Genomic DNA, 27,849 nt, shown 5'->3' with positions numbered 1-27,849 from the left:
TAGGAAAAGCTTTCTCAGCTTTGCCCCTGCGCGTGTACTAAATTTAAAGCTTTCGCATAGCTTGCGCCTCTGCCCGAGCAGACGTTAATTAGGAATTTCAACCGAACTGAAAATCAGTTGAAAACGAGATAACAAACCCAAAAGATACGAAGCGCAGTGCCAAACGCTCTCAGCAGAATTGCATTGGCAAAATTTAAGAAAACTAAAACAAATACACGAAAGTTGAGCAGAAAAACCAGAGCAAAGTGCAAAAAGTGAAAAGAAACAAAATTATATCAGCATTATTATTGTTAAATATTGTTATTCTAATAATTGTTGTTGCGACATTACTATTTAAAAAATAAAAGAACGCAACTAAAGCATTCCAAAAGCCAAGCGAAATCAAAGTGTGAAAAGGTGAAGCAAGAAAAGTGGTGCAGAAAATATTAAATTTAACACAGAAAAGAGTACATACAGCGGGCCAGAAAAAAAAGAGTCCTGTACTAAGTGCAACACACACATACACACACACATATATAAATATATAAGTAAACACATACATATATAAACATACAGGCATTTTCAATATGGCGGATGTCATGGAGAAAAGCTCTGTGCTGGAAGCTGCGGTGTCCACAATGCCCGAAACGCGCCCAGTGCAGCCCGTGTTGCTGCAACAGGAAGCGCCACAGCAGCAACAGCAACAGCAACAACAGCAGCAACTACAGCAGCAGCAACAGAAGCCGGAGCCGGCTTCCGCGGCACGCGCTGGTCAAGAGCAAAAAGGTGAGCTGACACACATTACTCATACGCGATGTTAACACGCCGCAAATCAATTAAGTAGCAGAGCAGTAGCTGAGAATCGTCGATATGTATCTATGTATCTATCGCTCAATTAGTCAAAGTGTTTGGCACACCCCGGCACACTGATGGTTATGTTGGCCAAACATGCACCACGAATGCCATCAACAGCACCACCAGCGCACCACCAACACCAGCTCACGTCATATTTTCTGGCTGCTTTGAGCTGTTATGCAAATAGATTTGTATACCCTAACGAAGGGTACGCTAATTTGGGTTTCGAATATGTGCTGAACCGAGCACGATGGAGTATTAAATATAAAAGAGAGAAAAAAAAGGCAAAGATCCATTGGAATTTAAAGTTTAGTTTACTGATATCGATATATATATAAATGTATGTAAATGTACATATAATGATATGTAGTTGTTATGAAAAATTCATTGAGAACTGAATTTTCTATAAGACTAGCTGAGCTCAACTTAAATTGACCTAAGCCGATATACACCCAAATATACATATATCGATCTTTCACCAATGGAAATCTGAATTTACTCATATGACAATTGCAGTTTAGTTACGAGTATATATATACATTTATACACATTAAGTAAGACATTATATAGTGCATTCCACTTCTTGCGATACTCGGACAACATTTCCATTGTAGCTGTTTGCACAGTTGTCGAGCGGCTTTGAAAAAGAGTTGTTTGGGCTTAATGTTAATGTTCGTGTCTGAAGAGCGGGCACTCAGCAGTTAAGCCCGCTATCATCGGGCATCAGCCGGGCGGGATGTGCCACAGGATGTGGCAGCCATTGTCTGGCGAGTGTGGCATGGGCGCAACGACCTGTCAGCTGCGTTTTAATTGTGCCTCGCATGCATTGTGCAGCTAACATCCGTTGTTAACGGTAACAGAAGTTGTCTAAGCATTGCCCGCTACTCCGTTCGCTTCTGCTCCACCTACCGTCTCTAATCATGTCTATGCCCCTTTTCTTGTCCCTGCGTTTGCCACTCCCCCAGTTTAGTTATCGGCACCACGAATATCTGTCCCGGCCCCTGATCCCGGCCCTACTTGTATAGCTGATCCTATCTACTGTTGATTCAGCATTTAGCTCTGCCCTTCCGACTAGCTCCCGCTTCGTCCACTGAATCTACCCGTGCCAGTCCCAGCTCCGGCCTGAAGGGAAAGATCTTAGACTAAGCCTCTGCCCTTGCCTCTGTCTTAGCCTCTACCTCTAGCTCTGCCCCTGAACGTTGCTCCGTCGAACTGCTCGTCTCTTGCTACTCTTCATCCGCTGCTGATGCTGCTGCTCTCGCTGTTTGCGGTCTGTACTCTGCAGATGACCTCGTTTCAATTAAGCTAGTTTCGCTGATGGTATCTTTATGTCATTGTAATTCATCTGAACGCATGCGTTGGGCCCAAACGCTGACTAAATAAAAATCTGTCTAGGAATATTATTAAAACGTTCAACCGAAAACGAAACTTAAAATGAAAATAAATAAAACTGCATTTGTTTTGATTCATGTTTTTGTAGGTTTGCTTATCAGATCACATTATTATATAGTATATATATTATGTAAAAATTGACATTTAAGAGTAAAATTCAAACCATATTCTTGATGGGTTTGCAATTGGTGTTCCTCTTTTCATATTGTTGAAGTGGGTATATAAGTCTTTGGCTTCTGTTAGCTTCATTAGTTCTCGTTCTCTTCTTCTCTCTCACTCTCTCTCTCTCTCTCTCTTTCTTCTATCTACTTCTCGCTCTCATTCACTCGCACTTTTACACTGTGCTACATTGTGGTCGTTGTGTTGTCCCATTCACTATGTTACCTCTGACGCTGATTAAATCAAATGCTCAACGCAAGTGCAAACCGGCTCGGTTAAATAATCATAGCCACAACAACAACAACAACAACAATTGTTATTGTTTTGTGCTCTTTTATCTTAGTTCTAAATAACATAAACTAATAGCAACAACAACAAGTAGAAAACAAAAACCGACTAAAAATATAAATAAATATTGTTGCTGATTGCTATCAGTTATCTCGTGCTCTCCATCTCTCATTCTCGCATTACCGCACTCTCACATTCTCTCATTTACACAGCTGTGTCATTCACATGAAGTCATCGTCGCGTCGACGTCAGCGTCACCTACTTCGGTTTGAACTATGTATATAACAATCTATAATTCAAATATACTATGATTACATATACCCTTACATCAGATATTATTATAAAATCGTGCGATATGCCAACATATATATGTATATATATATATATAGAAAGGTATATATTTTTGATCAAGATTAGTTGCCATAGAGATGTAGCTGTCAAATGAATATTAACTTAACGGTATATAAGCCATGATAATTAACATCTTTGATTTCCTTTCTAATGCTATATCTATTTAGAAAAGAAAAGATCCCTGGATCGAAAGGTTTCTTAACGAACAGGAATATTATTAAGATAGTCTAAGCGCGATAGTTATAAAAGTATGATAGAAATAGAGGTATGTAAAACAGCTTCAAGCTTGAGGCAAACGAGATTTTCTGCAATTTCAGACACTATTCGACAAAGGATGCTTGTCTTTGCATTTTGTCTACATTCATTTATATGCTCAATTTTTGTTTTACCTGAGTTAATGTTTATTTAATATTGAACTCTTTGCATCAATCTATATTTGCACACGCTGTAGATAAGTGTGGACAGAGTCCTCTCTATGTGCTTCTTACTTTGTAAATCGTAAGAGTGAGCAAAGACGCAGAGAAAAGACAGAGAGAGAGAGAGAGAGAGAGAGAGAGAGAGAGAGAGAGGGTGAGAGAGAGAGAGAGAGCATGATTATGCTCTTCTGGTTTATAAATAGATAACTTTGACTGCAATTCTGTCAGCCACACTTCTTACCTAGTATTTGTCTTCAATTAACACAATTTTGCTTGCCAGCTGTGCGAGAATTGGTGCCTCTTGCACTTTCCTTCGCTCTAGACTTACATTCCTAGAGCAAAGGTGGCTATCCGATTAGAAATTGTGATGTCCACATCCATAGCCATATAACGAGAATTGCATCCTCTGTAGCTCCAATATACTCTTACTTAACAGAGTATGCCGCCTAAGTGCTGAAATTCCCTCAGTTTTTCAGAAGTCTCTGCTAATTGCTGTGGCATCCGCTATTAAAACACGAAAATCTATCTAATTTCTAGAAATGTAGCGCCATATATGAGTTTTCTTGTTGTTACTGCTGCTCTTTCTGCTGCTGCCACGCCCTGTCGACTGAAAGCAAATGAAGCACGAAAGTCTATCAAAATCTATGGTGTACATTTTAGGTAGACATGCGTGCAGCCCATATATGGAGATTATGTTTAATTTGCTTCACGATTAATTGATTTATTCTTGATGCACGCTTCTGCTCGTAAAATAATTGAAAATACCTTTCGATTTGAAACTCATGGAAAAGTCAATCTACCAAAAACTAAAAGTACATAAGCTTTTAGAGTTTCGCTATTAGAGATATATTTTCAGTTGAAACTGAAGAGGTGACAACTGTAAAATTGAAGGAGTAAATCTTTTGCTGATCGACTAGAAAATATCCTAGACTGCAGAGATCGCTTATGATTTATTCACTATACTCATTCACGCATTCACTCAATCTCTCTCCTTCTTTCTGTAGCTGTATATGTATCTGTTTGGCTCTTTCTATCTGTATTTTTTCTGTCCATGAGCAAGTCCTATAACAACTATATATATGCTTCAACATTTTCACAGTTACGAGTATAGCTCGATCTGTCTGTTGGGGATATTAATATCCTACTCTTAATTTTATTTTGTGCTCAGACTCATGCAGCAACTTTTCAGCTCCAACAAATTTCGAGATGGACAAACTGGAATTGTGTATATATATATAAAAACTCCGACAAACTTATATAGTTTTAGCATCTGCTGGGCATAACGACGGATCCTACTGCATATCATGTATTGGGATAAAGAATACCAGCAGCAGACTCCCAGAGTCCACCCAGTAATAATGCCAAATAGATGTTAGATGACAGATCACCTCTATGATTATCTGTTTATTTTTTTAGACAGGTTACCAGCTCTTTTTGAACTGTTTCGAATTTCAAATTCGGATTTCGTTTCAACAAGGCTTTATACAGTGGGGAGCGGTAGGCCTTTGGAACATTTGCACTTCTATCCAAGCCATTTGGTTTGCAATTTTCGATATTTTTCTTTAACGTTTTGAGCCCCTCGTCCATTTTTTGAATCGACTTTACTTTGTCTTTGAGCTTAGTATTCTTTGCCTTGAGCTCATGATTAAGCTTTGTCGCCTTATCCAAAAGCGCCTGCACATCCTTCTCTGTGGGCTGCAACGAATACAGATTTGTATCAGATATAATAGCTTGTATTACACGTAAATTATTTATCAGATTATGTCTTAGGAGATATTGTCGCTATTACCGCTTCGCCAGCAGCTCTGATAAATCCCAGAAACGATACGAATAGCACCCAGAATATGATTTTATTCATATTGCATTGCCGCCTAAAGTGTTTTAAGTAACTAAATGTTGCGGCGCTTGATACTAATATGCTTAGGCTCGACTGTAGCTGCGACGGATTTTTTATGAAGCGTAAATCTATTTGCTACAACATTTTTAACGTCATTCGTTCCAATTATGGACTGATTTTAAAACAAACAAAAATAGTATAGCGTCCGGTCTGAGGCCTTAAAGCGTGTACAAAATACTAAAAATTAAAAAACTTTAAAATAATGATGCTCGAACTCAGGGTTTCCAGAAACCTATGCTAAATCTTTAAGCTTAAAAATCCCACACATACAGAATATATTAAAATGTTTAAGGATCTCGTTGCGTTTCAGTTGAATATTTTCCATACAAATTTTGACCACCATTCGCAACTAGCTTCTAGTCGACCTTACATATTCTCATCTCAAGTTCCATCCAACATACTGACAGTTGTCAGTGAAATGTTTTCTATATAGGGTATTCAAAAGTCAGGCATTAATGCATTAGAAATGTTTCTTTAGAGTAGCCAAATGCTTGGTTAATTCTGTGAAATATCGAGAAAAGTCTATAGTTTTGGTTTGCAATATTTTAAGGCCTCAATGAATCATCTTGAGTTCATTTGATTCACAATAAAGTATTCTCGGTCGATTATTTGAATATTTTATTATTTTTGTAAGAGTTTCTTTTACGACTTTGCCAAATCAATGAGAGTCTCATCCCAGTACTGGACGAATCATCATTTTGACGGATTTCTCGCTCTCTGTTGTTGCCCAATGCATGCCATACGAGTAATGGTACGGATGCTTTAAGTATTTACCATTGGGATTGCTAATTGACAAACAGAAAGGCAATTAATATTCATATATATTAGTTAATCAGTAATGATAGGTAATCAATATTGAGGAACTCACCTGCTTTGCAAACCATTTTCGATATACCAATAGCCGCCGTGATACTTTTGCGATAGATTGCGGGGGCTGCTCTCTCTGTCGTAGGTGGAGAACTTACTGTTCACATTTCTCGATAGAACATCTTCAGTGCCCGAAAACTCGCCAACGCTCTTCAGCACATAGGACTCATCCTCGCTGCCGATGAGAAAATCGCTGTAACGGGCCCAGTTAACTTTACCTGCAAAGCTCACGGTTTTCACAAACAGCTCGAATCTCTGATAGTTGGTTAGTTTATAGATATTTTCCAATCCCAGAAAGGAGTCTTCAAGCATCTTTCCGAAACCACGTCGATACTCTTCCCAAGGCCTATAGAAGTCTTCGGTCCCATAAACACGGCGCTGAATGATCAGCCAGCCGGAACCAGCTGTTTGGCCATCGCACCTAACGTAAATTGGATCTTCGCCGGGCATCGTTATAGCCTGGGCGCCCGTAAAGTGCATGTACGGCACACAGCTATATCTTGACGGAGTGGATAGGTTGATGAGGCAATTAACCAGATGTCTGCGACCCTCTGCCGTTCGAAACTTTTTACGGTTTTTATTGAAGAACTTGGGCAGAACAACGCTGTTCATCGTGGCATTGCCATTCTGTGCACTCGCTGCATCTGCTCTGCTACTAGGCTGACAAACGTCCAGCTCTTTTTCTAGATCTGCGATTTCTTTCTGCTTTTTGTCATATTCGTCTACTTGATGTTGGAGCTTCTCCTGCTCTGCCTTCAGTTCTGCATTCTCTTTGTCCAGCGTGTCCAATTTCGCCTGCAGTTCCTTTACGTTCTGCAATAGTCATGTTATCGATAAGTGTTATTGGTATAATACATCCTTGATATTACCTCAGCTTTAATCGTTCCATATAATGTGCCAAATACGACAAGTATGATGATTAAGTGCATTTTGTGTATTCACTTTACGATTTACGACTATTGTAAATATTGCAATATTCTTTCTATTAAATTCTTCATAGGTCCAATCCAATTATAATGGCCTAATCAAAATTTCAACTGGAACTGATGTAGTAAATGAATTATTGTTATGGAGTGTATAAGGAATACAAACTTCAAAATAATTTTCACTGATTCGTTTAGAAAATTCCTAAAAAAAAAATCCGAATTTGTATTGATTTGAATTTCTATAGGGGAAACTTTTGAGAAATCTATATATAACTTGCTAGGGTATCCGATTGTCAGTCATTGCAATGCCAATTTACAATAGGAAATTTGCCGAATACCGGATATTCAGTCAATATAACGGCTACTTAATATTTGACATTTCTAGGGTAATCGACAGTCAGCCATTGCAGTGTTTATTCATAATACCCAAAATACAGAGTATTTAGAAGTCAGTCATTGCGATACAAACACATCAATTGTAGATCTTTACAACGTGACGAGCAGAACTAGAATAGAAAAGCATGAAATCTGTGCCAAATCGAAAAGTGTGTATATATGTCTATATATATATGAGTATATATGTGTGTATGTGTGTGTATGTGTGTCTGTGGAATGACCCTTAATGCTAACATAATTTACATGCAAAGTGGCGCCCCACAAATCCATTTGCGAGGGGCTAGGGCTTGTCCAATTGCACTCGATGTGAAGCAACAAATTAATATGAAAAGCGCGCACAAAACAACATTTATTAAGTTCTCATGTGTGTGTGTGTGTGTGTGTGTGAGTGTGTGCCAGGTGAATGCTAATTGGAAATGCCGCATACTTTGCACACTTTATTAATTAATTTAAAGTATTTTAAAGTATTTTTACATTTTTGGCATTTAAAAGTTTGATCAATAACATTTTGGCCACAGATTAATAAAGACATCAAAGGGCTGTGTATGTGTGTGTGTGTGTGTGTGTGAGTCTCCTTCTGGGTGTTGCCTTAATTGTTTTCTGCTCTCTAACAAAGTGTCGCTTGGCACGCAAATTGCAATAGCAGCCACCCCTAAGCAGACGAACCAACTCAACCCTTAAGAGTATGCACAGCCCCAGCCAGCCCCGCCCACACCAGGCCATCAGGCCCATGGCCAGTTCATTAAACTCGGTCAGAGCGCTCACAGATTTCATGTGGTACATTACGGCCAACAGCGGGCAACACTTTCGCCACTGCCGCTGGGAGAGAGATCGTTGCCCAGCTTGGCTTAGCTGCCACGTCTGGAGTCGTCTCGAGCCGCCTCTAGGCGGCTCGTCTGGTTACCCAATGTAGCCGCATTTGGCATCGCTGTTGTCGCATAATTTGTTGTTCTCGCTATGGCCTGGCCATATTTGTGATTGGCCGCCTTTTGGGGCAGCACTGCGTGCGTGCCACGCAGTTGCCACATTTTGTGGCAATCAATAATCGAAGTGCGTCAAAACTACAAATGTTTTTAGGTCCAACTGTCGGAGAAGCTATAAATATCGTCAGCTGATAAATTAACAGCTAACTGAATATACAGTTGAATACAGTTAAAGTTGATGCACTTGAAATACCCTTGACACCTTGGCGCGGGCTGCTTGAAACGTGAAAGAACTTTATGAAAATAGATAAGAGAACTAAAAGTGAAAGTTGATTTACTAAGCATTCTTATTTTTTGGAAAACTTTTCAGAAATAATCATACATATTTCAAATAAAAATTTAAGGTCTACCGTTAAATGTTTGAACTGCCCTCGTTATAGATAGAGACAGCTAGATATGGGCTGAGTAATTAAATATAGGTTTTTGTTCATTTAAATACATTACGTTAGAAAGTCAGTTAAGTCCCTAGATATCTTATCGTATTACCTATATCAATGGCAATTGTGTTCCTAAAGTAAGTAAATCAAATAGGTAAAAAAAAAATAGACAAACACCAAAACTGAAAAAGAAATAAATAAAGTATAAAAGCAAATTAAGTAAAAACAATTAAAATATATATAAATCATAAAAATTCTATATCAAAAGATAATATAGAACTAATTGCTAAAAATGTCTAGTGGAAATAAAACACACAAAAATATAATTTTCAAACAAAAAATCTTACAAAATTTACTATAATTTATACATCTGTTTCATGAGATGTTTCAAGTCTTTTCCAAGTTCTTTGTTCCTTGAACTAGTGCTGTACCAGATTTTATATTTAAGCGATTTGCTTTAGGCAGGACTGCCTGTTGGGCAGATACGACATATATGATTCATCTATTGCGCCGCAGCCTTTAAGGGGCTGTTAACGCATACATGCGCAGTGGCACAAAGCTTTTGCACACATACACACGCGTGTATAGAGAACTGTCATTGAGGACGCATCTTGGGAGATTCCTCAAGTGGCACTTGGCGGCATCTGCTTAAAAATATGAAATGAACTTTGTCATAAAACAGCTAAAATAATCAATGAACTTAGTGAAAGGAAAATTAATGTAGATACCACATATGTACATACATATGTATTTAGTATATACATACATCCATATATAGGGTACATCAGTGTGTATTATATAGAGATACAAATATACTAATGTCCGCCAAGGGAAGCCAACAAAAATGCCGATAGATACCGACAGAAGCGCAACCCCAAAAAAGAAGAAAACACAGAAACCAAAAGGAAAACAAAAACAAAGCAAATGCCGAATACAGAATGAAAGTGTGAAAGAGAGACGAATACTCTGCTGGCGGCTTTAACAGTAGCAAACAGCAGCAGAAGAACAGCAGAGGCACAAGCAGCCGCAGCAGCAGCAGTAGAGGCGGCAGCGGCAGAGCCACCCCCGGTATTTGTGTGCGGCTGATACTCTTGGGTGTGTGCATGTGTGTGAATGTGTGCGTACATTTACAGCATAGAGCATTTCCCCTTAGCGCTTAGCTTTCCACACAACATGCGTAGTTTTTTAGCACATTTATTTAGACACCAACCAGCAGCAAAGAGCAAATGCAGAAGCTCGTTTTAGTACGCAGCAATGCCGCTGTGCGGCGCTTTTAACTTAATAATTGACAACAATGAAACTGAAATGCAAAATTTATTTTCTTTACAGGTAATTGAAAACTTGACATTTAACTTATATGAATTGGCTTCATTAAGGTGGTATGTATTTATTAAACACATTTTGTTAAAAATGTATGTACACATATTTTATGCAGCTATTAATATCAATAAAACCAATAAAACATAAATCTAAAACTGAATTTAAATGATAAAAGCTGGTATGGTCCCAAAATTTCTAGAAGTGCATCAGCTTGCGCAAGAAATTGAAATTCGTAAGCCACTAAGCCGGTCATTAGCTAAGTCAGCAATTGCTAAGTCCAGCCCCCTTAAGCCCCGTACAGCGAATGCAAAAGAGAAACAGTGAACGAGGTGCAGACATAATAACCTTGACAATCGGATGGGCTACTAAGCATAACGATAACAAAGCCTAACTAGGCACATACATTAAAGTTAACGCAACATGCAATAGACACCCCCGCAGCAAACACAAATAACATCGTCTAACCTCGCCCTGCCCTGCCCCGCCCGTCCCGGCCCGGCCCCGATCCCTGTGCAGCATGAGCAGGAGACCGTGAACGAAAGAGCCTTGCGTGTTGCTCGCTTCTAAATATAATATGTACAACAATTAGTAACAAATCAAGGAACCTATGACAACAACACCTGAATAATAGACAACGACCACTAAAATTGTCTGCTCACAATCGAGCTCGAATCCGAATGGCAATGCCAGTGCGTGGCAGGCGGTGCCTGTAGCGCAGTCCAGCTGCGATTCATGTGCCAGCGAGGGTTGCTGCTAAACTTAGTCCACGGATTAGAGATCAAATAACTAAAGTGGAAACAAACTTGCAAATTTTATATGTTAAGTATACAACAAATATACATATATGTATGTAAAGAGTTTCTCTCTCATTCCTATTATTAGCTAAATTCTCGAGCTTCTACAATTTGTTCACTTTAGTTGTTTAATCCACATTTTCTATTGAGAGATTCTGCAATATTTGTCATACCTATTTATTCTCTTCAGTTTGTCAGATCTCATTTTCTTCTATTCATTTTCTTTTCATTTTCCTTCTTTGAGTTCGAAAAAAAACTCTCGAACGCACCTCGCACATGCACGTATTTCGGTATATGTTAAGCCTGAACAGCACCGTTAATCGAGGAACTGGCGCGGGCAATGCACAGAGGCGCGTCTAATGCGCTCCTTGTGCCCATAAAATTAATCAAGCCTCAAATGAGATTTGCATAAAAACTACGAACTGGGCAGCGACTAAAGGGGGGCAGCTAACTGTGGGCTACAATTGTTGGCGTGTTGGATTTGCATTTGGTTGGGGCGACCCACAAATAAATTTCTATGCCAATGGGATAGACGAGCCGAATAGAGTATACGCCGAGTGTGTGCCAAGACGCGGCCAACAAGCGAGAGCCTCGAACTGCGCAAGGACATTTCAGGCTTTCACACACACACACACTCACACACACACACACCTAGGCATAACCAAAACAAATTCTAAGTATTGTAATTCGAAAGTTTTTCAAAGCAAATAAAAGCAGTCGAGTTTCAACACTCGCGCCAAACAGAACGCAGCGCGGCGTTGACGTTTTAGCCAAAAACAATCAAAACTGAAAAACTGAACACAAAAAGAGTCAAATTAAACAAAAGAACAAAACAAAGAAGAAAGAGAAGAGAGATACATACATAGTTATACCATACATGTCAAACTGAAGTGTGTGTAAGTGCATTTGCAGTCGTCTTAACTTTTTAGACAAACTGCAAAGTGAAAACGTGCAAAGGTGCAAGGGTGCAAAGTGCAAAGTGCATTAGCCTTAACGCGGCTCAGTTAATGCCCTTTGGCCAAGCTGGAAAATCGATAAAATTGCAGTTTGTTGATGTTGTTGTTGTTGTTGTTGCTGTTGTTGTTCTTTATGGGCAACTGCAACAAATGATAACAATTGAGTTCGTGTTGTAAAGTGCCCATTGGGCTACACTGAGAAAAAATTGTGGGCAAATAGAAAGAGGACCAGAGATCTAGTTTAAATGCAGAGCAAAAATAGTTCAGCTAGGCATTCACTTATATTTCATTTACAAATTTAAAAAAAAAAAATTCCAAAATGAACTAACAATTTTACTATAAACTAAAATTGAGCTTTCTTTTTCAAATTTAATTAATTATAAGACGAATGTTAATAATGATAAATAAATATTAATGGAATAAAATAATAGAATAAATATTAATAAAATAAAATAATACAGAATAAATATAAATAGAATAAATAAGTAAAAAAAAAAATATTTATAAAATAAAATAATACAGAATAAATATAAATAGAATAAATAAGTAAATAAAAAAAAATACTAAAATAATAAAATAAAAATATACAAAATCTAAAGCAATTAAGATTTTAATGAAAAAATATTTTTTATAATATTTTTTATTGCATTAACAATTGAAATTTAATTTAATTCAAATTCATGCATAAAGCAAATCAAAACTGAAAATTCAATTAAAGTTAATTAATTTCAAGCTAAGGCATCATTCCATCAAAAGTAAGGAAACTAAGTGTAGAAGAGCAACAGATATTTTAGATTCTATTATGATTTATGTTCCATCAATTTTAAGAAAATTCTAAGTTGCTAGCGGCGTCAAATTTTTAATTTGATAAGTTATATCAAATTTATAGATTAATGAGCTAATTTTAAATACAATTTTTGGGCAAATGATTTCTATTTGCCAATTCGATTTTAAGTGAACTCATAGGGAATTAAAATTTTACGCAAGCAACTCCCATCTTTCGCTCAGTGCATGGCTGAGTGATAAAATCGCGCAACTGCATTGCCCGATTGTGCGAGAACCATAAAAAGAAACCGAAAAACTTTGACAGCAAAAATCAATTGGGTTTGCTGCAAAGTTTGTTAACATTTGCAGTTGCAGTTGCAGTTGCATACACAGATACATTTACATATACATTGACATTTGCATTTGCACTTCATGCACTTGGCGAAAAAGCGGGAGAATTCTAATTGAAAAGAAAAAGGTTTTAGAAAGCCGCAAAAGTTTAGCCTCGCCTCATTTATGCCAGGCAAATGCGCAGTCATTGCGGACATCGAGTATACGAACCGTCAGCCCCGGCCGACAATTGTTGATAATCAATTTAGTGGGCCACAACTCATGCTCTCTCTTTCTGTCTATGAATGACTGGCGCTCTCTCTCTCCCTCTCTCTCACTCTCTTTCTCTCACTGTGTGGCAGTTGACATGGAATTTCTGCAGCAGAAAACAAATCATTTTTGGGGGCAAACTAATTTGCGGCTGACTTTTGTTTTTTCGAATTTTGTTTTTTAAGTGGTTAGGGCGAGCAGTTGGCTTGCAACCGTGTGGCGCCTCGGCGCAGTTGTTGCCACTCACTCAGTTGCCACTTTGCACGTGCGAAGGCCACGACGCGCCAGCAGCCACAAGGCTCAGCTCTAGATCGGATCTAGATAAACATATACATATACATATATATATGGACATATACTATATACATAATATAGTGTATTCTCTTAAAGTCTCTGTAGTTGCTCAATTGTTATTTTATCGATTAAATGCAAAAGTTTTCGGCTCCAGCCCAAGCTTAAATTACAACTCACAAACAAAAAAAAAAAAAAAAAAAAAAAAAAATTCGAAGCAAACACATCAAAATGAGCGAAACCGATGCGGTAAGTCCTTACGAATCTATCTATCTATATATAGTAGATATACTTGGCTTTTTGCACTTGGCATAAAATTGTAGTTAAATCACGACAGCAACAAAACTCAACCAAAAGCAAGCTACATTTATTTTCATTTATGCCCAAAGACAACAATTTAGTTGGCAATTGCTTTTGCTGTTTAACATAATTCAATATGTGAATAGAAGCGGTTCCAGTTAACGATTTCGCTGAGAATTCTCTGAACATACATGTGTAAGATATATTTGTGAAGCTCTTTGAAGGGTTTCTGCACGAGAAGAAAAAATATGTGTAAAGTACAATTTATATAAAGGTTTCGAATTGGTCTTTAAACATTTTTGAGGCTGAATAGAATTAGAATTATATGTTTGCAAGAAAATCATATATTCTTCTTAAATATGTAATTCCTACTCTGGAACTTTTGGCCGGAATACGAATATAAAAATTTTAATTTGCGGTTTTATATAGATTTTCTGAAATTTCGTATTTAAAACGCAAATTCTCACCTCTTATGGAAACCAATGATGGGGTTCATTCTTGTTCTTTCCGGAATATTATATACTCGAATTTTAGCTGTTATAAAGAAAATAGAAAAGGATTTGGGAAAAACATCTTAGGATCACGGCAAATCACTACGAAATTTAATATCAAAATGAAAAATAGGAAATTGATATTAAATAAAGTTATTTAATATTAAGTTACTCATTTATTTGATGTAATCTTATACTTTATAAATATATCACATATGGTCTGAGGAAACATAACAAAATATCTGCCTAATCAAATTCCATTAATTGAGTCAAATCGCTACTTATAAAAACAAAAAATCTTGTCTTCATTTACCTACTTTACATTAATTTTGCAAGCCTGAGATATGAATGGGATTTGTCGAAATCGAGTTGAATTCGGTGCGATTCAGTAGACGGGAACCGCTTTCGATAGTTCAATAGATATGATTAATATTCGTAGACAATATCGGGCTGACCTTGGGCAACCCGCCTGCGAGTGTAACTGTGGCTGTGGCTGCGGCACGCCACTGAGAGGCCGTGGGGACAGACATGTCGCAACAAATTTGTGTTGGCAACCGAAACCGAGAAGAAACCCTTTTTGGCAAGCCTGAGCCAAAACAAAATCAAACAACAATTTGGCCAATGGCGCATTGACTGGAGCGCGGTCTTAGAATTGTCGAACTTTTGTTTTTTTTTTTTTTTTTGGGGCTTCAGTTTTTGTTGTTGAATCAATAAGCGACAGGCGAACGATTTGGGTCACATTGCAGGCAGCCAGCGCTGGCTCATGACAAATGTGCCACAGAGGTAACCCAAAGCAGCGCCAAATACCAAAACAATAAACCAAAACTGTAAACAAATGCAAGGAAGGCAGCCATCAAAATCGAGAGCTCCACTCGATACAGGCTATTGAAAGCGCAGACAGATAGACAGACAGACGCCCACCCACCACATGGCCATTAGCACACACGTATGCAAATGATGTGTGCTGCTATTGCTATTGCTTCTACTCCTGCTTCTGCTTCTGCTCCTGCTCCTGCTCCTGCTCACACTCCTTGCCTGCTGGCAGCAACAGCCAGTTGGGTATTGGATTACACGACACTTGCACATTTCTGCACCAGCACCGCAGGCGTCAGGTTCGCTCCAGCTGAGCTGTCTCCAGTTACACGAAATGTACAAGCCAACCACAGCAGTCGAGCAGCCGGAGCAAGTGGCTCCCGCCAAGCAGCTGGTCAGCTCCTATGTGGAGCAGCCGAGTCCCGGCTATGCAGACACCGAGCGCTACATGGGGCCGCGTGTGATCAATCCCAATTACGCTCAAGTGGACTATAGCCGATCCAGAGTCAACGAGCGCACCACCAACAGCAACAGCAACAGCAACAGCACCACCAGCAACAGCACCACCAGCAACACCAACAACGGCAACAATAGCAACATCCACAGCGAGTTTGTACGATCCAATTCCACCTTTGCTTTACCTGCGCAGATGCGTTCCGTAGCTGGCCCGCCGCAGCCACGCCCACCCTTTGCCGGCGCACGTCCCATGGGGCCACGTCCACCGCTGCCGCCCAACATGGCGGGCAGACCGATGCCGCCGCCATTGCGTCCGACGGACAGCAAGAACAATCTGATGGGCCCGCCGCAGCAGCAGCCGCCGCTCAATATGCGGCCGGGCATGCCGCCCGCCCGGCTGCCCAACCCGAGCGGACCTCTGAGCCCGCCCGGTACACAGGCGGGGCCCCGACCACCGGGTGGCTTCCCTTGGTCGGGACAGGGGCCCATGCAGCGGCCGCCACAGAATATGACGCGTCCGCCGCCCACGTTCGCCAGGCCCATGCCCGGGCAGCCGCTGCAGGCGCCCTTTCGACCGCAGCTCTACAACCAGCAGCAGCCCCCGCAGCAGCAGCAGCAGCAGCAACAGCCGCAGCAGCAGCCGCAGCAGATGCAGCAGCAGCCGCAACAGATGCAGCCACAGCAGCAGATGCAGCATCAGCAGCCCCAACAGCAGGCACGCCCACCTTCGGCCAGCAGCTTACACAACGAGGATGACGATGACGTCATCATGGGTCAGGCCCAGACACCCATCAAGAGCCACAGCATGAAGCCAGATCCCATGGGCTCGCCGCTGCTGGAGGAGACGGAGCCACCGTTCGATGTCACACCAACATCGCTGGGCGGTCACAGTAAGAGCTCAATTCAATGTGGGCGTGTCGCCTAATGAAGCCATTTCCCCTCCCAAACAAAAATTGATAGACTGAAGAACTTGATTCGCATTTCATTAACTGAGTTTCTATTTGGTCTTTGCAGAGGGTGACAATGACAGCGGCGTGGATGAGTCCACTCAGGAGAAGGTGAGTTTCCGGCACGAAATGCCAAGCAAGCAACGACTGCCTAATGCTCGCTCGGAGCAGAAAAGTGGCTGGCACTATGAGATAAATCGTTTAGTGATTCAGTTCTAAAAGTTTGTTTTTGGGGATATTCCAGTTTGCATAGGATAGAGATTATTATACCATTATATTATTTATATCCTATACTTAACTTGTTCACAACAATTTTCCAACTTTCTTTTCATTTTGAAGCGAAGTCCATAGACTCTATCATATAACTTGTGCACGCATCTTTAAAAACGGGTTATTTTCCAATGTCTGAGCTCTTGGTCTCTTGTAGAGTTGATCAAAAATTTTGGTGTGTTGCTCTTAATTGAGAGGAAATTAACTGACTGCAAATTAATTGAATTCCGTTGACCGTCAACCGTGTCTCTCACAGCGCCTACAACTATTGATACCCTAACCGCTTGGGCCATTAAAAATGGGGCATATTCGGGATCGTAGCCAAATCATGAGTGCGTTTCATATTAGACTCAGCTACATAGCTCTGTCTTTATATTTCCTTTAACGTCAATTCAGTAAGCTATGATAGCTACAGCATAGAAGGAGTAGGTACAGCAATTAGACAGGCATAGATCGTACTTCAACTAATTGATTAATCTTATCATAGAAATGAGAAACATGTCTATAGATTCTTGTTACCTAAAAAGTTTTCTATAAATTTGATTTCATATACTGCTAAAAACATATAGAAAACTTGTTATCTGCCCATATATCTACAATAATATGCAAAAATAAAAACAATATGTTCGCCTTAGAGCTCATAGAAATATGTCATAACACTTGAATCGGATATTCATTTACCCCACTTTAGCTACTGCCTAGAGTATTCCATTTTCACCTATTCACCGCTCAAGCTTCATCTTCATCAAAGTGAAACTAATATTTTCTTGTTCCCAATATCGTTATGTTCACAAATCATAAATATCTGTAAATGGCTGCAAATGCCGCCTGCACAGCGACCTCTGTGGCTCTGTGGCTCTGTGTCTCCGTGGCACGCTCCATTAGTCAGCGCCAGCAGCAGCAGCTGCAGCTGCTGCTCATCCAAAGTTCTCGCTCTGACAGCGCTCAGAGCTCAGATCAAGTTTTAGCTTTACGGACGGCAGTTGGTCGCAACGGCACTAGCCAGAAGATAACTCAATTGGCCTCAGGCATATATCTACTATATATATAAGTGTTACAATATATATTCCTATAGATATAGTTCCTTATCTGTGTATATGTGTGTGTCATTTGTGAGAAACTCCGAAACTTTTACAGGTGCGCAGTGTTGAAAGACACAAAACTTAATACAGTGAAACTACACTAAAGCAAACATAAGAAGGCTTCAACGTCTTTCTAGGTATGGACTGAAGAGAGTTATTCGCCATTTTAATATTCCATTCGACATATGAATATGTGAACCCTTGAACAATAAACATAATTAGGGTCTCTATGAGAATATTAGTATCTGTTAGACAAAGAGAGAGAAAGAGAGAGAGGGGCTTTGATGGCTTGACCTTATATAGGACTTATATAATAGTATACTAAAGAACATATACTACATATACAGGTTGTACAATCTATTTAGTATATTTTGTTGTTTAGTATATGTTGTATATTCGCTTTGGTATATTTTTAATAGCTCTTTATATTCGCTCCCACCTTCCTGTAGCCTTGACTCTATTGCATTTCTAATTGGCATTATTTCAGCGATCCACATTATCATATTCCATTACATACCCACAATAACCGAACATGATTATGCATAATTTAGCTATTTAGTTAGAATACCAAGCAAACCCCTTTAGACCACACCAGCTCACTCTCTCTAAGTTCAGCCCAATCTCAACAAATTGTTTATTAGGGCTCTTCATATACCCTATAAGAGAGCGTAGTATAACAAATCTACAAGTCTCTTATTTACATTTCACAGCATTGTCAATACAAATCAGTTCGTTGTAGCCAACTTTTACTGTACACCAAATTGCCAAATGTAATGCGATTTATGTGTGCCAAGTTGATAAAGTCGAAACACGGCAAGTTTTTTTCTTTATTTTTTTTTTTTTGGTTAGTCATAATCCTACATATTTCGTGATTTGGGCTCGAGTTGGAGCTGGGGGGATTGTCTCTATAAATACCTCGCAAATAAAATATGTTCATTCATATGCAAAGCGCAAAGAGCAAAGTTTTGGCCGTGGAGGCCGCGACAATCGATAAAACAATGGGAATCCTGTCGTGCTGGCCACGGTCCCAGCTGGCTGCGCGCTCTCTATGGAGACTCAGAGTCATAAATGGCATAGAGCCGTATAAACCTAGTTATTGGCGGTCGTAAATATTTGACCGAGAAATTCCGTCGTACCGAAGCGCAAGGCTCGACAACATGCATTTGATTGTGCTGGCTGATGCCAGCTATCTCATTGTAAAGCTTTAGACCGTTGTCCAACTAAGTGAGACATGACTGTACCGACACTGTGCTTTTTCTTGTTCTCTCTCTCTCCCGCCCCCCCGACACGCACAGGATCGCAACGGACCGAATTCGCCCAGTTCGCCGGTCAAGACGCCCACATCGAGCTCCTCGAAGCCGGACAAGACGGGCACATCGCGCCCACCGAGTGCCACGCCCTCTAATAAATCAGCATCCAAGTCGCGGAGCGCCTCAAAGAATCGCTTGCTGCTCAAGACCCCTGAGCCGGAGCCACCCAAGAAAGGTTAGTAGTGGTTGGATCGCAATCTATGTCCCATCTCAACTGTCTTCCAATCTGTTCTCAGTTCCAATGAACAAGATACAGGTCGGTCATGCACCATCGCCCAATCTGAAGGCGGTACGCTCCAAAATCGGCTCGTTGGACAATGCCACCTATAAGCCCGGTGGCGGCAACGTCAAAATCGAGTCGAAGAAAATTGAGATCAAAGCTGGACCACGCATCGAGGCCAAGAATGACAAGTATATACCCAAGGGTGGAGAGAAGAAGGTAAGTCCTAATTGGTCTAAAATTTAGTATGGGACGGTTATGGTCTTATCTAATGCAAAATATACCCTGTACCTATGACATGTGTGTTGTATATTGACAAGTAATTTACTGGAGGGTTGACTTCTCTATAAAAAAGAAATTCATTATCATTATCTATCCAAAATTGAAAAAGAGAAATGCTAGTATATCAAAATTTGGTACATTTTCATTTTAAAAAGTAGCAGATAATATCTCTGTAAGTCAGTGACTATTGGATTTATGTAAACTCGAGTTGCTTTAATATTTAAGATCTGCTTCCCCGTTACATATTTTCCTTCACAGTAAGATGTTTTCTTAGAGCTATACATGTATGTTTCTCTCTCGGAGCCAAGCATTTAAATTTAGTATGTGGTTTCCTTACTATAAGAGATAACCAATTGTTTTCTAGTACTCCTCATTTGGAGAATATATTAAATTTACTCAGATACATCAAACTTTAAAATGATTTTATGATAAATCAAGATCATTAGGCTCTCATAATAAAGTTATCTAGTACTTCCTCGCGTCTACATTACTGATATCAACAACGAGCCCCCAACAAGGTACAGGGTATACGCCTAGTCAGTCGCACTTTTAGTACTATTTACTGTAGTTGCAATTGGGAGAAGACAACAAAAAGCATTAATATGAACCTCAAGTATTTTGATAGAAATTCAATTTCACGGTCGACTTGCGATTCAAGATATAGTCTGTATATATATTTATAACTGTATAACTGTATATTTGTCATGCAATCATTTCGGTATCTAGTAGGAAATGCAAATTGCGAACAAGTCGAGGCACTTAACAGCATAATTTTCTAGCCTTATGTAGAATATCTCTCAGTACATAAATGGTATATACGTATACCATATACAATATCAAACTGAATCTGATAAGTCGAATTTCAAGATGAGCGCGTGCATTGACATTGACTAATCAGCAATCGTTGCAGTCGAAGTAGTTTTAACTTTTTAACCATCTTTTGTATATCTATCTGTATCTGTTTCGCACCACCAAATCACCACCAAATGCAAAACGAATACAATTTGTAGATAGTTACAACAAAGTTGCAGTGGAATGCCAAGTCAAAGATTGGCTCGCTGGACAATGCGTCCTATAAGCCGGGCGGCGGCGACAAAAAGATCGAGTCGCTCAAGATGGACTTCAAGGACAAGGCCAAGCCCAAGGTCGGCTCCAAGGACAACGTGAAGCATCAGCCCGGCGGAGGCGACATTAAGGTAAGTCGAAAAGCACTTGAAGCAACGTTTTCTTTATTTCATTTCGATTCGAAATCGGAGTTCAAGACTCCGATTTGGACATGTGTATATTTATGATTTACCTACTCTTCCAAGCAGTTAAGTATTTTAGTTGTTGGTGTCATAGAAGTTGACTAACTGGCATGGTGGCATGTGGGGCATGCGGGATGCGGGGCACGGGGCATGGGGCATGGGGGAGCATGTTTATGCAATCTAGTTACTTTTGGCATGCTCTTGACTCGCTCACCAACACATCTATCTATCCAAATATGAAAACTCTATCGAAATCCGCAGAGCTACTCGTACAAGAAATACCCCAACGACATTGTCTTTGGCGAGGGCTCCAAAATAGTTAGCCATCGTTGTTTGATGGACAATGCGCGTCTGGATGACAATTTGTATAATGCAGACGAATAACATTGGGTGTAGCTGGGTACGTAACGCTAAGCACTATCCAAAATCATCATCTAACCCACACACCTGGGTGACTCCATTGTAACTAAAGCTTATTTGTAAATACCAATGGCAGTTACGGTTGTACTCTTGGATCTACATAAATAGAAAAAGAAACAGTTTTGTGTACACTCAGAGAAAAATCTATTGGTATATTGTTACAATTGGCTTATACTAGACATGTATTGCCTTCATCTAAAAGCGTGTTTAGGGTCAGGGTAGAGAGATTTTGTTTTGATTTCAAATTTCTGGCTCCACGAGTTATCAAAAAACCAGACTATGCTTAAACTGAACGGTATATTTGAGAAACTTGATTACCCGCGGCTATAATACTTCAGCAACATATTACTTACATTCATATTTACTTGAACTAAAAAATATAGATCTCAAAAAGATATTTCTAAGGATATTCCTAAGATATTTCGAAAATATACTAAAATTTGGCAGCCAAAATATTTTTAAAAATTTTTTTGGAAACTTGAATACATATTTTCTCTGAGTGTTATTTGTTCTATATAATCTGATATTTTCTATTTGATTTATACAACTGGATTTTGTTTTAACTAACCCATTGAAGTTGAAAAAAATTTCTTGAATACAAATCTTTTTTATATTATGTTTAATAATTAACAAATATTCACACAAAATACAAAAATCCAGGATAACAATACAAAGGATGTAAGTAACTTGAAATTATTTTAAATTTATATCAAAAAAATGTATTATGTATTAATAAAAACAAGGTTTTTCACTAGTTTTGTCTATAAATCAATTTTGAATTATTTAGTATTTTTATTTTTAGTATTTTATGTACTTTTAGTATTTTTAGTATTTAAATCACTTAATCACACTGTCTTGCAGAATTTCTCTAGAACACCAATATAGAAAATGTTCTCCCTGTAAATATTGTTCATTGTATTTGATGTATAAAAGAGGAAATTCCAAAAATTTGCCGTTAACTGAGAACAACAATTGGTCAGCAAATCGAAAATGTATATATTTAGAAATGTATATAATGGAAAGATTTACTCTATACAATGTAATCGTTGCTAATGAATTCTGTGTGCGTTTTTGTTGGTGGCTTTGACACTACATTTCAGATCCAAACGCAAAAAATAGAAATTAAGGCACAAAGCAAAGTTGGATCTTTGGATAATGTTAAGCACAAGCCCGGTGGCGGTGAGAAGAAGATATTCGATGATAAGGATTATTTGAAAAATGTTGAACACTCTGTTGCACTGACAACACCACCAACACAGGTAAAAACAAAAATCGATCAAAAAATATCATATTAAAAAATCATCGAAGTAGTTTCCAGATACAAATTTGTAGTTAATTTTGGTTATCATATTCAGTTTCCTCAAATCTAATTTGTAATTTGCATTTGATTTCATCACAAACAATTCATTAATAGACATCATTACATCAATTTGTAAATGTCATCCCATTTTGTGTTTAGCTCAAGAAATTCATTTTTTAATTGTAATTTTTATTTAATTTTTAAGTGGCATACGATCAAGCAATGTCTGAGAGAAAAAATCACTGCAAACCTATATATCCTAAAAAAAGAAAACAGCACTCACTAAGGCTTACGAAACACCTAAAAAAAATACTACAAAAGATAAAGCTCGAACTAACTTGGATTTCATTTTATCTCTAACAAATTAATCCAATAAGCATCTGATTAGCTCCGATTTGATTTATATAAACACCATAGAAATACTAAAACTATTTTTATAGCACAATCAATATAACATATATGCATATAGCGGGTGTATTATTTTCACAATTTTTTATCTGTATATTTTATTAATTTTTTGAGTTAGTTTTTTATAGTTTTACATTTAAAAATGAATTTCTTTCAAACTCAAAACTGAGATGCATTAACAAAGAAATTGAGTATCGTTAACTAAATTCTCTAAAAACAAAAAGAAAAACGTTCTTCATATTCATGCTATGTATTAAATGAAAGAAGTGTAGATCGTTGCAGTCGGCCGTCATCGACTGCAGAATACTCGCTCACGAAATAAAAGGAAAAAAGTTTAAAATAAAATTTAATAGATTATTATATTAACCTAAAATTTAATAGATTACTATCTATTCGTTCGCAATGCCTTCAATAGGCTTAAAAGTACATATATAAATTCTCCTCAATCTAATCAGCCATTAGAGATAAGACAGTTGCTTAATTTTGACTCAGGTTGTAAGCCTCGAAAACAATACAGTTTATTCCGATGTGCCTCGCCCCATTTACTATAAAGCCCAACATATTTTAAGTGATGTATATATATACCCAATACTTCGAGCTACCATAATTTTAAACATAAGTTAGAATATCAATTGATTGTTCAGTCCGAAAGCTGTATATACACCAAAACTTCGTGAACGAGTATTTAACATCAAGAAGAAGAAAAAAGTGCTCGAAGGCGCGTTCAACATTTTTTCCACACATTCACTTCTATTTCTTTCTCTCTTTCTCGCCCTCTCGCTCACACTCGATATTCGAATTTCGAAATCGAATATCGAAACTCGCGTCTCTTGTTTCATCTGGAATTTGTAGTTTGCGGCGCAGGGTCGCTTGGTTGCGACCATTCATCTAGAATTCGGTCTTTGTAACTCTGACTGTGTGTGTAACGATATATTTGAATCGCTTTTTAAGTAAAAACATTACCAACAACAAATACTTTAGAACAATAATCAAAATCAACACAAGAAATATACTACCTAGCTGTACCTAAAATACGAAAACAGGTTTAAAACTATAAACAACAAAAATTAGCTCAAATCTTAAACAAAAACAAAAGAGAATCTCGATTGAGTTTGCAAGAGTTTCTATTTTAAATTATGTATGTATATACCCTGTAATACAGTCGATAACACAAAGCAAATTTCGGCTAGCTGAAATTGGTTTATGCTCTTTCCAAAAGATTTTCATTTTTGGCAAGCGTATAAAGAATACCAAAGACAAATACCTAACACTCGTAAGAGAAGTTTTGTTAACATAACTTAAGAAATACCAGCAAAGAGTATTATTTATGGCAAGAGTCAAGAATCTTTTTTATACTATGTAGAATAGTACAAATGTTTTATTAAACAAAAGATATAATATATAACAGAGTTACTGAAACCTAGACTATATAGCTATATATGCTCAATCTATATACTACGTGTGTATTATGTATTATCTCTGATGATTGTGAAAGTCTGCCCAGCATTTAAAAATCACAAGCCAAAAACAACAACAAAACGTGCAAAATGCTTTTGCTCTCTCGACTCCCTCATCAAATACACTCCATGAAAAAAATACGAATTTATTTGGGTTCGGCTTTAACTCATCTACATAAGATTGAATGTTTATACTTGATTATTAATAATATTTATTTGATTTTCATTTCAATTTATTATAGGAATATGTGTATACATTTTATTAGTCTTAGCCATCAAAAAGTGCATTAAATTAAAAAGAAAAAAAGAAAAACAAAAATTTTAATGAAACGGTATACTCGTACGACAGAAAGATTACGTCCATTATATGAAGCGATTTTATGCTATACAAAAATATACTTTCGTATAACTCTCACGATAAAAGTCCTGTAAGTTATTTGCGTGTCGAGTTGAACAATTTTATCTTTTAACAGTGCTGTGATAGATCAAAGATAATATAAACTTCAACATTCAGAGCGTTCTATATGACTAAGTAGCAATACTAACAGAACTTAGTGCATTTTCGTACTCTCTCATTCCCTGCATTGAAATTCGATTTCCTTGAACTCGAGATCGAATCAACTTCTATTCGAACATTTCAATCTTCAGCGTCTCAGCGAGTCGCTGGCGAGCATATGCATATCTGAGTAGTGCATAGATACGTACACCGCTCTAGTTTTTACTACTGTACTAATTTACTCACTCCTGTAAATCGCTGAGCGGAATCTATGAGCGCAATCATATGTTATGCTCTGTTGTGTGACGTCACTCAACTTGAAGTTTATATTGTCTTTGGATAGACTAATCGTACCAAACCAAACCGTACCGTACTGAAACGAACCGAACCGAACCAAAGTGAACCTGAATTCGATCCACCCAAGGCCCCTACACGTTAAGGTGTCCCGGTGATTCATATGGAAATTGCTTGCTGTGCTCGTTTATCGTAATACTTTGTTTGCCCCTACATTTAATACTGTTCCTTTTTCTTCACCCTGATTTTGTTTCGCTTTGTTTCTTATTCAATTTTAATTTCATGCGATTATTTAAATGCGTTTATATTTTTATCTTGAACGCAGAGTCCACAACCATCCATGACGGCTTCAACAAGCGGCGCTGATGAAAATTTAAATCAACAAAGTTAAATCCAGTCCAAAAAAAAATATTTCTAAAACAATGCATGTTGAGCTAAAGTTATAATTTCGTTTAAAACTAAATTTGAACAAAAAAAACTATGCAAACAAAATTTGACAAAAATTAATTTTAAGCAAGTTACACAAAAAAGAGAATCAAATGTATGAAAAAATATATATGCAATAATTAATACACTATACGAGAATTTACTATAAAATTTGATAAAAACGATTGTGCAAGCACACACACACACACATCCACACACACTTACTCAGTTGCAGCGTATTGAAACGAAGAAGAAGCAGATAAAGTATATGATTAGTTGATCTATGCACTATTTATCAATTTAGATACCAAGGCAAATGCATAAACTATATTAAACAAAAACAAATAAAGTATATATATATATATATATATATTTCATATACTACAAATAAACACACAATATATATACAAACATATATATATATACGATTATTAACTGTGTGCTTTACGTGTAGTTAAAAGTGTTGAAGAAAAAACAAAACCAAAATGAAAACTTAAACAATAAAGAAAACCCATTAAAAGTGAATTTTCAATACTTGAACTTTATATTAAATATATATATATATCAAAATTTTATAATTTGTAACAATAATGATTAGTTAAACAAAAAAATGCATCATTCTCACAATTTATTTACACTTTCCCAGTTTTACGAAAAATGTAAAAAAAAAACACAAATTTCAAACGTAATAAAAACAAAACTTTTTTCATTAAAAAAAAATGAGGAAAAAAATACATATATATCTGAAAAAACTTTGCGTTTTGTTTGCACTTAGTACCTTTCAATTCTGGCAGATAATTTGGATATATATATGTATATGTAGCTATATACGTATGTATGCAATGCAACGACCACGCCCACGCCCACGCCGCAAGCGTATCAAATGCTACACAGACACACACGACGCACGTATCAAACCACATTTGGATCGCATTGGTAAAAGTGAGAAACAAATTGAATTGAAACTTTAAGCAAAGTAAATTGTAAGTTTCTATTTTAGTTATTGATTTCATTTTGAATTAACTTTAGCATTAGCTAATGGCATTTGGCAACACTCTAATAACGTGCTACTCTTCTCATACAGTATTGGAAAGCGCCGCGCATACAGCGTGCCACAACTTTAACCTCATCCATGTCCTTGCCGGCGGAGTGCCTCGTCCTATCCGTATCGATGCCGTCGCTCAACTCGGAGCCGAAGCGTCCCAAGAGTGCGGGCGCCAAAAAGAGGCCCGGCCAGGCAGTTCATCCAAAGCCCTTCCGTTTATATTGAGGCACAGCACCACCCAGAACACGCTGCACCCAGTGAGATCTCCTCTATATACATACATATATATATATATGTCTGTGGAATTGTTAACCGCACAGTGAAAGCAAGAAAAAACTTAAAAATTTGTTAATTGTTTACAAATCGATAGAAACGTGGCATTTAAATAAATAAATGAAATATTTAATAACTATGCAATGGTTGAGCACACAAAATCCAACAGTTTTTTTCTGATTTTATTATAGTTACAGCATTTTGTATATATATACTATATATATATATATATATATATATATATTTATATGTAACGATTTCTCGTAAGTAGATTGATCTTTGCTTTAAATTTACATGAGTTTTCGTTAGTTTGTTTCTCTTTAATATATATATTTATATAATTGTTATAAAAAATTGTTGCTCGCCCTTTGCTATTCGAGTTGCTTACAAAAAGTGTGTGCTTTGTTTTTTTGATTCGAGTCAAGTCACATTTAAATGCAGTTTTTGCCTTTTCCATTTACACATTTTCGCTATCCTTTTTTTTTTTTTTTTTGTTTTTTGTTTCTGTTTTTACATTGCATTATTTAAGTTAGGGACAATAAATAAGTTATTATAAATTAAAATAAACAACAGTTGTTACAAGTTTCAAAAGAGCATTAATTAATTAAGATTATTACAAATAGTAGAAAAATGCTTTTTTTTTAAGCTAAAATATCGTATAAACGAGTTTTTTGTTTCATTTCATCTTGTTTGTTTCATT

At 37.6% G+C, this 27,849-nt stretch overlaps 2 protein-coding genes and 1 long non-coding RNA gene across 15 annotated transcripts; 1 reads left to right on the top strand and 2 right to left on the bottom strand.

Annotated features, from left to right (window-relative positions):
• Nucleotides 1–105: 105 nt before the first annotated feature.
• Nucleotides 106–27,145, top strand: tau (microtubule-associated protein tau). Of its 13 annotated transcripts, none has more exons than XM_089256365.1 (9): nt 106–765; nt 16,687–16,730; nt 19,267–19,456; nt 19,518–19,720; nt 20,794–20,979; nt 22,111–22,128; nt 22,551–22,709; nt 24,011–24,076; nt 26,916–27,145. In XM_089256365.1, the coding sequence occupies exons 1-9, from the start codon at nt 567–569 to the stop codon at nt 27,099–27,101; spliced, it is 1,251 nt and encodes a 416-aa protein (XP_089112491.1). In that variant the 5' UTR covers nt 106–566; the 3' UTR covers nt 27,102–27,145. The 13 variants fall into 13 exon arrangements, 11 of the variants coding, with proteins under 11 accessions (XP_089112491.1, XP_089112490.1, XP_089112480.1 ...); XR_016196199.1 differs by lacking the exons at nt 106–765; nt 24,011–24,076; nt 26,916–27,145 and adding exons at nt 14,811–16,562; nt 24,858–25,043; nt 25,731–26,551; XM_089256364.1 differs by lacking the exons at nt 24,011–24,076; nt 26,916–27,145 and adding an exon at nt 25,731–26,551 and having other exon boundaries at nt 107–765.
• On the bottom strand, nt 4,832–5,534 carry LOC108651802 (uncharacterized). Its single transcript, XR_016197645.1, has 2 exons — nt 5,230–5,534; nt 4,832–5,135 (listed from the first exon to the last, which is right to left on the bottom strand). It is a non-coding gene; the product is annotated as an uncharacterized LOC108651802 (long non-coding RNA).
• Nucleotides 5,932–7,190, bottom strand: LOC108651707 (ficolin-2). Its single transcript, XM_018101573.3, has 3 exons — nt 7,074–7,190; nt 6,206–7,017; nt 5,932–6,122 (listed from the first exon to the last, which is right to left on the bottom strand). Exons 1-3 carry the CDS (start codon nt 7,131–7,133, stop codon nt 6,008–6,010), a joined length of 987 nt encoding a protein of 328 aa, XP_017957062.1. The 5' UTR covers nt 7,134–7,190; the 3' UTR covers nt 5,932–6,007.
• Nucleotides 27,146–27,849: the final 704 nt, after the last annotated feature.

This window comes from Drosophila navojoa, chromosome 2 (assembly GCF_054131105.1).
Source record: "Drosophila navojoa isolate 15081-1374.11 chromosome 2, UAZ_NAV_1.0, whole genome shotgun sequence".
In the NCBI taxonomy this organism is placed as follows: domain Eukaryota; kingdom Metazoa; phylum Arthropoda; class Insecta; order Diptera; family Drosophilidae; genus Drosophila; species Drosophila navojoa.
This window is presented reverse-complemented; position numbering and strand designations above follow the sequence as displayed.